General features: G+C 41.3%; 1 protein-coding gene and 1 non-coding gene across 2 annotated transcripts in view; one reads left to right on the top strand and one right to left on the bottom strand.

The window, feature by feature from the left end:
• Positions 1–1,079: 1,079 nt before the first annotated feature.
• The window catches only part of PPM1D (protein phosphatase, Mg2+/Mn2+ dependent 1D), a 68,103-nt gene continuing 57,809 nt past the window's right edge, over positions 1,080–11,373 (bottom strand). The window contains exons 5-6 of the mRNA XM_008011203.3: positions 9,567–9,809; positions 1,080–2,526 (exon numbers count right to left, since the gene is read on the bottom strand). Of these exons, the coding sequence (XP_008009394.2) occupies positions 1,969–2,526; positions 9,567–9,809 (801 nt within the window). The 3' untranslated portion in view covers positions 1,080–1,968. The remainder of the gene's footprint in view (positions 2,527–9,566; positions 9,810–11,373) is intronic.
• Positions 3,088–3,193, top strand: LOC119622263 (U6 spliceosomal RNA). Its single transcript, XR_005238926.1, has one exon. It is a non-coding gene; the product is annotated as a U6 spliceosomal RNA (small nuclear RNA).

Below are 11,373 nucleotides of genomic sequence, written 5' to 3'. Positions count from 1 at the left end.
CCTGACCTCGTGATCTGCCCTCCTCAGCCTCCCAAAGTGCTGGGATTATAGGCATGAGCCACCGCGCCTGACCTATTTCAATATATTTGATATTAAAATAAAAAATTCAGTGTGCAAAAATGAAGACTTTAAGTTGTATTTAAACTCACTCTAAGCCGGGCACAGTGGCTCACATCTATAATCCCAGCACTTTGGGAGACCAAGGCGGGCAGATCACAAGGTCAGGAGTTCGAGACCAGACTGGCCAATATGGTGAAACCCCATCTCTACTAAAAATACAAAAATTGGCTGAGCGTGGTGGCTCACACCTGTAATCCCAGCATTGTAGGAGGCCGAGGCGGGTGGATCACGAGGTCAGGAGATCGAGACCAGCCTGACCGACATGTGAAACCCTACCTCTACTAAAAATACAAAAATTAGCTGGGCATGGTGGCACGTGCCTGTAATCTAAACTATTCAGGAGGCTGAGGCAGGAGAACTGCATGAACCCAGGAGGCAGAAGTTGCAGGGAGCCAAGATTGCACCACTGCACTCCAGCCTGGGCGACAGAGCAAGACACCGTCTCAAAAAAAAAAAATTAGCCAGGCGTGGTGGTGCGCGCCTGTAGTCCCAGTTTCTGGGGAGAGAGACTGAGGCAGGAGAATCACTTGAACCCGGGAGGCAGAGGTTGCAGTGAGCTGAGATTGCGCCACTGCACTCTAGCCTGGATGACAGAGTGAGACTCTATCTCAGACAAACAAACAAAATAATAAATAAATAAAATAAACTCACTCTAAAGCATGAAGCATGATCATGGCACAACAGAATGTTAATCCAGGTTAAGTATCCTTAATCTGAAAATCCAAAATCCAAAATACTCCAGAATCAGAAACTTTTTCAGAGCAGGCATTGATGCTCACAGGAAATGCTCATTAGAGCATTCTGAATTTCAGATTAGGAACACTCAAAAGCTAAGTGTAAAGCAAATATTGCAAAATTTTAAAAAATCTGTAACACTTCTGGTCCCAAGCATTTTGGATAAGCAATACTCAAACTGTACATACCATTAAAATAAATCAACAACTACAAATCCAGCAACATGAGGAACAGTTCACTGATTTATTAGATGAATATATACCCATATAATCAATGAAAACTGTATGATATAAAATAATTTAAGAAATGTTGGGAATTAGCAGCACCATCTGTTATTGAAATAGCAAGGAAAACTTCACATATGTTAAGCAAACACGAGAAGGGAGTAACTACTTTAAGACCTAATAATGCCATTGGTCTGGGATGAAAAAGAAGGGAATTGTTTTAGGCAAACATACTTCCTTCTATGCCGAAGATTTAGTAAGCATATCTGATGACTAAGGTTTTAGAATGCTACTGATGTAAGAGATACTGCATAGTATTTTAATTGGGACCAGACTAACTGTAGCATGGCTCAACACTTCTATGAAAAATTTAGTTCTGAATTATGAAATCAGAAATAAAAAATAATGATTAAAAGACACCTGTCTCTAAGAAACATTAAGTGAAACACAGGTCACTATGAAAATACATCACTTTTCCAGTCTGCTTAATAATTTACTTTAAAAAGTTGCGCAGTTTTCAAGACAAGTGGCTTATACAAATTTTTTAATAAGTATTTTAAAAAGCTTAAATGTTTTTCTAAAATCTAATAGATTCTTTTGATTTCTTTAAACATTTAGCCCTGTTGTCACAATTACTGTGTATCAGAGTAAGAGACTGAATTTGTGTGGATACAAATTTACACAAATTTTACAGCAACTTATACCCTAACATCTATAAAATCCACATTTATAATACAAGCAAGTACAAGGCCAGGATAAAACTGCTGAATTCCAAAAAGTCAAACTGTATATTCTTTTAATTTTGTCTCCTTAAAAAAAGTCCAACTTCGGCACCAAATTTAAAAAGCCCTCTCCTAAGTTTGGAAAAACCTCATTTCCCAGATGCACTTCAGCAAACACAAACAGTTTTCCTGTGTTGATGAAGTAAAGGATTTCCAATTTTCTTCTGGCCCCTAAGTCTGCGTCGCATGGTGAGTTTAACAGAGTTCTTTCGCTGTGAGGTTGTGGGGAGACTTGCAGGCTGAGCACCACTACTTCGACTTAAGCCATTTCGTCTATGTTTCTTCATCAGGGGGCCAGAATTGGACTCTTCTAGTGTCCTTTTAAAGTTTGTTGGAGGTGTTCTTTCAATTTCTTGGGCTTTCATTTGGCCAGGAGTTGACATCTTCAAATTTTTTTGGTCTATGACAGTGTTTGTTGAGTTAGTAGGCACAAGGCCAACTGGAAGGCTATTATTCAAAGAATCATGTATCCTTAAAGTCAGGGCTTTAGCGCAATTTTCTTCAAGTGGCTCTGGATCTTTTGAGGGTATGACTACACCCTGGACATTCCCTCGAGCTATCTCAGCTGAAACCTCTAAAAAATTCTCTGAGAAGGCATTGCTACGAACCAGGGCAGGTATATGGTCCTTAGAGTTCAGCCTTGGCCATGGATCCTCCTCCAGGGACTGAAAAATAAGAAGGTAAAACAAATAAGAAAAAATTTATCCTAGAACTCAACAAACCTATGTATGTGATGTTAGGCTTGTTATGAAGCTAGTAGGATGGCAAAAACATGTTATATGCATTCACTAATTCATTCACCATATATTTACTGAACTATGTGTAAGGTTTAATGGGAGGAACCAGAGTGAGAAGACAATATAAAGGTAAGAATGACACTGAATTCTGTCTTCAGGGTAATAGATGAAATTATAAAATAATCTACTCAAGTGGGTGAAAATTCACGTGGTCACATGTATTTTCTATCCACTGGCAGGTAACCAAAAATAAGATACATTAAGGAACAAAATTTCAAAACAAACCCTCAAAATTAACCATAGGCACACATTCACTCTTCCACTATTCTGTACCCAAACATGGAGAAGATTAAAAGTATCGCATTCTCTGTGTGCGTTTTAATTTTACTTTTGACAATAACATAATGTTGATGAAATCGCTCTATTTTTCATGAAAGTCTTATATTTTTCCATAAGAACCATCAAAAAATTGCTTTAAGATGCCATTAAGTGCTTACTACAGCAGCATATATACTAAAATTGGAATAACACAAAGAAGATTAGCATGGCCCCTGTGCAAAGATGACACAAAATTCACGAAGTGTTCCCTATTTCAAAAAAGAAAAAAAAGCTTTTAAAAATCTCAATTTTTGGCTGGGCACAGTGGCTAACCCTGTAATCTCAGCACTTTGGGAGGTTGAGGCGGGTGGATCATTTGAGGTCAGGAGTTCAAAACCAGCCTGGCCAACATGGTGAAACAGCATCTCTACTAAAAATATAAAAATTAGCCAGGCATGGTGGTGCGCACCTGTAATCCCAGCTACTCTGGAGGCTGAGATGGGAGAACTGCTTGAGCCCAGGAGGTGGAGGCTGCAGAGAGCAGAGATCGCACCACTGCACTCCAGCCTGGGTGACAGAGTGAGACCCCGTCTCACAATAAATAAATAAATAAATAAATAAATAAATAAATAAATAAAAACAAAAACCTCAATTTTATAGTAATGAAAACTAGTGTAACCACTGGGGGGGATGGTAGCATCTCCGTAGGATAAGCAACAAATTTGTGGTTTTTTGGTTTATTTCCTATCTCCTAAATTCTAATTTCTGAGTACGTAGCGTGGAAAGCATTACAACATTAAAACACATTATTAAAGCAAAGTACGACATTAAAGCAACTATGCCATAATGGTCATAATGAAAACTCAGATGAATGCTGCTTTGCACCCATCCTGCAAACACTAGATACTGCTCTGTGATTTGAGAAAAGTAGTACACATGGGACCCTACTGAGAATGGTTAGGGAAATTCCCAATTGAAACAAATCAGAATTATCCAAGGCACTTTATTGTTTTTAAAAATGCTGTTTTTAAAACGCTTCATGTCAATCTAGATATGCACCACTACTTTGAGTGTAGTGCTCTAAATCTACATATACTCAGAATATCCGCTCACCTCCAGATAAGAACATTCTTACTGTCAAACCCAGCTCTTCCAAAGCAATAATATTTCATAAAATCATTGTCTTAATACTTTATCAAGGTCCAGAGTTAAAGCATAAACACTCTCTCCCCCAAACATGTAAAATTTCCTCAAGTGGACTCTCAATCAAAATTTATTAAAATACTAATAGATTCTGAAAAGTCCACGCAAATCCTTTTGTAAAGCAGTAAATGAAGACATATTTATCTGATCTTTCTCTGAAATAAAATCTCCTATAAAATAAACACCTTTCCTTTTTTTCCCCCCCCAAAGACGGAGTCTTGCTCTGTCACCCAGGCTGGAGTGCAGTGACGCAATCTCGGCTCACGGCAAGCTCTGCCTCCCGGGTTCACGCCATTCTCCCGCCTCAGCCTCCTGAGTAGCTGGGACTACAGGCAACCGCCACCACGCCCGGCTAATTTTTTGTATTTTTAGTAGAGATGGGGTTTCACCATGTTAGCCAGGATGGTCTTGATCTCCTGACCTCAGCTGATCTGCCCACCTTGACCTCCCAAAGTGCTGGGATTACAGGTGTGAGCCACCGCGCCCAGCCACCTTTCCTTTTTTTTTTTTTTTTTTTGAGATGGAGTTTCACTCTTGTTGCCCAGGCTGGAGTGCAACCTCCACCTCCCGTGTTCAAGCAATTCTCCTGCCTCAGCCTTCCGAGTAGTTAGGACTACAGGTATGCACCACCCACACCTGGCTAAATTTTTATTTTTGTATTTTTAGTAGAGACGGGGTTTCTCCATATTGGTCAGGCTGATCTCAAACTTGCGACCTCAGGTGATCTGCCCACCTCGGCCTCTCAAAGTGCTGTGATAACAGGCATGAGCCACTGCACCCAGCCTGAATATACAACTTTCTTTAAAGTGCTATATAAAAGTATACTTATAATAGGAATGTTTCCTTTAATTTGTCTAGAGTTAAAAGGGAAATAAGGGAGGCAGGGAGGTTCAAAAAATAAAATGAAAGGGAAATTGAAGGCATCCAGAAGCTTCTTTTTTAGTTGGTTTGAGACCGAGTCTTGCTCTGTCATCCAGGCTGGAGTGCAGTGGCGTGATCTCTGCTCACTGTAACCTCTGCCTCCCAGGTTCAAGCGATTCTCCCACCTCACCCTCACGAGTAGCTGGGGTTAGAGGCACCTGCCACCATGCCTGGCTAATTTTTGTATTTTCAGTAGAGATGGGTTTTCACCACACTGGCCAGGCTGGTCTCAAATTCCTGACCTTAAGTGGTCCACCCTCCTTGTCCTCCCAAAGTGCTGGGATTACAGGGGTGAGCCACCACACTCAGCCCAGAAACCTGTTTCTAAAATGACCTCAATCTAATCATAGATAAGAATATGCTTTACTGAAAAACATATTGACTTTAGGACCAATGGACATTGAAGAAAAGGACAAAGAATTTCTAGTTACTAATCTGTTACTGCCCCAAATACATCACTTCTCTGTTCTTTTTTTTTTTTTTTTTTTTTTTTTTTGAGACAGAGTTTCGCTCTTGTTGCCCAGGCTGGAGTGCAATGGCACAGTCTTGGCTCACTGCAACCTCCACCTCCTGGGCTCAAGTGATTCTCCTGCCTCAGCCTCCCAAGTAGCTGGGATCACAGGCACCCACCACCACACCCAGTTAATTTTTCTATTTTTAGTAAAGACAGGATTTCACCATGTTGGCCAGGCTGGTCTCAAATTCCTGACCTCAGGTGGTCTGCCTGCCTCGGCTTCCCAAAGTGCTAGGATTACAGGCATGAGACACCGTGCCCGGCCCACTTCTCTTTTTTATTAAAAATATACTCTTTCTGGAGCCATTGCTCCATTTATTTTTTATTTATGTTTTGAGACAGAGTCTCACTGTCGCCCAGGCTGGAGTACAGTGTTGCGATATCGGGCTCACTGCAAGCTCCGCCTCCCGGGTTCACGCCATTCTCCTGCCTCAGCCTCCTGAGTGGCTGGGACTACAAGTGCCCGCCACCACGCCCAGCTAATTTTTTTGTATTTTTTGGAGAGACGGGGTTTCACCATGTTAGTCAGGATGGTCTCGATCTCCTGACCTCATGATCTGCCCGCCTCAGCCTCCCAAAGTGCTGGGATTACAGGCATGAGCCACTGCGCCCGGTCTATTTATTTATTATGTATTTTATTTATTTATGTTTTTGAGATGGAATCTCACTCTATCACAAGACTGGAGTGCAGTGGTGTGATCTTGGCTCACTGCAACCTCTGCCTCTCAGGTTCAAGTGATTCTCCTGCCTCAGCCTCCCGAGAAGCTGGGACTACAGGCGCACACCACCACACCCAGCTAATTTTTGTATCTGTGGTAGAGACGGGGTATCACCATGTTGGCCACGATGGTCTCAATCTCTTGACCTCGTGATCCACCCACCTTGGGCTCCCAAAGTGCTGGGTTTACAGAAATGAGCCACTGCACCCGGCCAGCTGTGTCTTTTTAAATGCACAGATTATTATTCTGACCCTACAGGGGTGCTGGCTTTCCTTCCCCAACTTTCTCCTTGAACGTTTCTTTTTCCTTCTCTTTTTATTGGCATTCTGTGGGAATACATTGCATCTGTTAGCACAGGCAACTATTTAGACTTCTCAGATGTACCCCAGATTAATTTGTATTGCTAAGGCCTGCACGTTCGTAAAACAGTGATGTAATGTTGAGGTTACCCCCTAAAAATACATAGTTTAAAAAAGTTCACTGCTTCAGAGATCAACTTTCTCCTCCCACCTATCCTGTAATCCGATATTAAACAATTACAAACTGTGCCTAAAACATAACTAAGTTTTAATTTTCTGAAACTCTTTGCTCTCTTCCCCATTCCTTTTTTATAGATCTTAGCTTGTAAAACATAGCTAAATTTAGTTTTGCCCTAAACAAAGGACAGAGAAAGAAATGTGTGTCATAGTAAACTACCTTAAACAAAGGCTTTCCACTATCTCCATCCCAAAACAAAGACTAATTTATGTGAGAATTCAAATAGAAGTTGACATGTTTATAGACAAATCTAGTCTCACATGCCTTGTCTAAATGTAAGTCTCTGAAACTATTCAATATTAATCAAATTCTCATTAAATTTATCTCTATGTTACTAAACATGAGATAACTTTAATAATGATGTAAATCAAACATAGTTGGGAGTACTCACCTTTATGTCAATTAAGGTAAATAAAACAAACCAAAAACAATTTCTTGGGCAGAAATTTGTCTTTGTTAGTTGTTAGATCAGAGCCAACAATACTAATTATTTTGAATTAATCTAAATATTTTCCCATATTTGGGCAGGGCCAATGGGTTAACAAATAACTATACCTGCATATGGCATACATACGTCTTCTTATCTTTAGTAGTATTATTAGGTCATTATCAGAATTATTATTACTATGTTTTTTGAGGCAGAGTCTTGCTCCGTCACCAGGCTGGAGTGCAGTGGCACAATCTCAGTTCACTGCAACCTCCACCTCCCAGGTTCAAGCGATTCCCCTGCCTCTGCCTCCCAAGTAGCTGGGATTACAGGCACGAGCCACCATGCCCACTAATTTTTTGTATTTTAGTACAGATCGGGTTTCACCATGTTGGCTAAGATGGTCTCAATCTCCTGACCTCCTGATCCGCGTGCCTTGGCCTCCCAAAGTGCTGGGATTACAGGCGTGAGCCACCGCGCCCAGTCCAGAATTTAATTTTTTTCTTTTCTTTTCTTTTCTTTTGAGATGGAGTTTCGCTGATGTTGCCCAGGCTGGAGTGCAATGGCGTGATTTTGGCTCACTGCAACCTCCACTCCTGGGTTCAAGTGATTCTCCTGCCTCAGCCTCCCAAGTAGCTGGGATTATAGGCATGCACCACCACACCTGGCTAATTTTGTATTTTTAGTAGAAATGGGGTTTCTCCATGTTGGTCAAGCTGGTTTCTAACTCCTGACCTCAGGTGATCCGCCCAATTCGGCCTCTCAAGGTGCTGGAATTACAGGCATGAGCCACCGTGCCTGGCTTAAGTAATTTTTTAAACATATTTTATGTATGGGTTTACTAATGCCAGTCAGCAGACTGCAATAATTTTTATTTGAGGTCAGTATTAAGAATGCCCCTTTGTCCCTCACACTATTCCCCACTCTAATGTCTCCTCCTCCTCTATACTGCCTAAAGGTCAGTTATCGGGGAACATGAAAGTAATAATTACATACAAATATTCAGACATACGCAAATATACAAACACAAGCTCCTTCGCAGCTTCGAAGAGAGAATAAAGAGGCTTTAAAGGGTTTCAACCTACATTACCATTCATGGTTTTCAAAGAAAAGAAAACTTTTGTAAATGAAAATACTTCATTTTGGCTGGACCTGTAATCCCAGCACTTTGGGAGGCCAACGCGGGTGGATCACCTGAGGTCAGGAGTTCAAGACCAGCCTGGCTAACATGATGAAACCCTATCTCCACTAAAAATACAAAAAATTAGCAGGGCATAGTGGCAGGCACCTGTAATCCCAACTACTCGGGAGGCTGAGGCAGGAGAATCACCTGAACTTGGGAGGTGGAAGTTGCAGTGAGCCAAGATCGTGCCACTGCACTCTAGCCTGGGCAACAAGAGTGAAACTCTGTCTCAAAAACAAAAAAAGAAAAAGAAATGAAAAGATTCCATTTTATCTGGCCATATGTGGTTTTTGCCATATGTATGTAAAGTGAAAGAAAGCAAAGCAGTAATAACCCATTTCCAAGTATGGACTATAGGATTACAATGCCCAAAATTAAAGCCCTTGACACTTTAAAAAACTGCCTAAATAGATGACGTTAGATTTCGCTATATTTCCCATTTTAATGGTCAGTCTACTGAAAACACATTCTCAGAAAGCCAGGTTAGCCATACTATGTATTAAAGCATTTATCAATCAATATTGCTAATTTTTGGTGGGAAAAATTAGTATGAAAACACAACCAAGTATTTGAGTTCTTAGTAAATCAAAAAAGGAAAGTATGATATCTACTTAAAATTTGCTTATGTCAAAGCATACCTTAAACTCACTCAATATTAACGTGGATAAGAAACAGGAATAAAGTTTCTTAGACGAGTTAACAGACAACCAGTTGTAATGTCTGCTGTCCTCAGGTCCAGCTCAATTTTGATTCTCTATGACCTCGTTTAGACAGTTTAATCTCTCAGGCTTATTACTGATAAAATGAAATAATAACATTAGCTCTACTTCTGGGCTATGAGATTCAAACAAAATATATTTAAGTGCTTCACAAACTTCTAAATGCTTTAAAAATAATATTCATAGCATTTGATGGCAAACGATAATATTCTTAAGAGTCCACAATCACCTTTTTATTAGTGCTGTATACATGGCTGGCATTGAGATTAGTATTGATATAAAGATGGCTCTCTGATAATAAGTTATACCACTTTCTTGAACCAAGTTCAAATCCAAAATCCTGTAAGAATTTAAAAATTGTTTCCAGGTGACGGTAACCAAACTTGTGACTATTAAAACATAACTTAAAAACTATGGAACTATATACCTTGACTGGTGGTGTAGAACATGGGGAAGGAGTCATCACACAGGTTTCTTGACTATTATAGGAAGGGCTATCAGTCAGGTTCAGGTACAACTCATCTTCATTGGTAAAGTTTCCCTGATTGTCCACTTCTGGAGAGATGCAGATTACTATGGCACTAGTGTTATCTGCTCGGAGCATACGCTGCCTCCAGCGGCCCAATGCTCGATTCACAAGCATTTTGGCACAAGATTGTCCGTGCTCACCCTGTATTCAAAAGAACAAGGAGAAGGAAAGTAACTCAGATTTAGCTGCCACAACATCTATATCAAATTAAATATCTGGTGTTCACTGTGGCCCAAATAAACCTCCCAAATTGTCTTTTTTTTGAGATGGAGTCTCGTTCTGTCGCCCAGGCTGGAGAGCAGTGGCACGATCTTGGCTCACTGCAAGCTCCACCTCCCAGGTTCACGCCATTCTTCTGCCTCAGCCTCCCCAGTAGCTGGGACTACAGGCACCCGCCACGACATCTGTCTAATTTTTTGTATTTTTAGTATAGACGGGGTTTCACCACGTTAGCCAGGATGGTCTCGATCTCCTGACTTCGTAATCCGCCTGCCTCCGCCTCCCAAAGTGCTGGGATTATAGGCGTGAGCCACTGCGCCCAGCCAAAGCTCCCAAATTTTCAAACATTATCCCCAGTCTCCTTAGCTATGTTAAAATAGTACTTCTCTAAATTAAAAAAATACTAATAAAACAAGGTTTTATCCTGTCATTAAATTTCACTATTTTTATTTTTATCAAGAAACTCAGCCTTCACTGTAACTTTAATTAGAAAATGTTGGGGAGGCTGAGGCAGGCGGATCACGAGGTCAGGAGATCCAGACCATCCTGGCAAACACTGTGAAACTCTGTCTCTACTAAAAACACAAAAAAATTAGCCAGGCGTGGTGTTGGGTGCCTGTAGTATCAGCTACTTGGGAGGCTGAGGCAGGAGAATGGCATGAACCCGGATGCGGAGCCTGAAGTGAGTGGAGATCACGCCACCGCACACCAGCCTGAGCAACAGAGCAAGACTCTGTCAGAAAAGAAAAGGAAAAGGAAAAGAAAATAGAAAAGAAGAAAAGAAAAAGTTGGCCAGGCGCAATGGCTCATGCCTGTAATTCCAGCACTTTGAGAGGTTGAGGTGGGTGGATCATGAGGTCAGGAGATCAAGACTATCCTGGCTAACATGGTGAAATTCCGTCTCTACCTAAAAAAACAAAAAATTAACCGGGCGCGATGCCTGTGGTCCCAGCTACTGGGGAGGCTGAGGCAGGAGAATCGCTTGAACCCAGGAGGCGGAAGTTGCAGTGAGCCGAGATCACGCCACTGCATTCCAGCCTAGGCAACACAGCAAGACTCCGTCTCCAAAAAAGAAAAAGAGAAAAAAAACAAAAAAAAAAAAAGAAAAGAAAAGAAAAGAAAAGAAAAAGTTATAAAGAAGTTACTTAAAAAGAAAAGTAGCCAGGCACGGTGGCTCACGCCTGTAATCCCAGAACTTTGGGAGGTGGAGGCAGGTGGATTGCAAGGTCAGGAGTTCAAGACCAGCCTGACCAATACGGTGAAACCCTGTCTCTACTAAAAATACAAAAATTAGCCAGGCATGGTGGCACGCGCCTGTAATACCAGCTACTTGGGAGGCTGAGGTAGAAGAATGGCATGAACCTGGGAGACGGAGGTTGCAGTGAGCAGAGATCATGCCACGCGGTCCCGCCTGGGTGACAGAGTGAGACTCCATCTCAAATTCCTCCCAACATAAGAGATTCTGCAAATTGAAGACAATGACTCA

This window comes from Chlorocebus sabaeus, chromosome 16 (assembly GCF_047675955.1).
Source record: "Chlorocebus sabaeus isolate Y175 chromosome 16, mChlSab1.0.hap1, whole genome shotgun sequence".
NCBI classification, from domain to species: Eukaryota; Metazoa; Chordata; class Mammalia; order Primates; family Cercopithecidae; genus Chlorocebus; species Chlorocebus sabaeus.
Note: the sequence above shows the minus strand (reverse complement) of the source record. Positions and strands in the feature narration are given on the sequence as shown.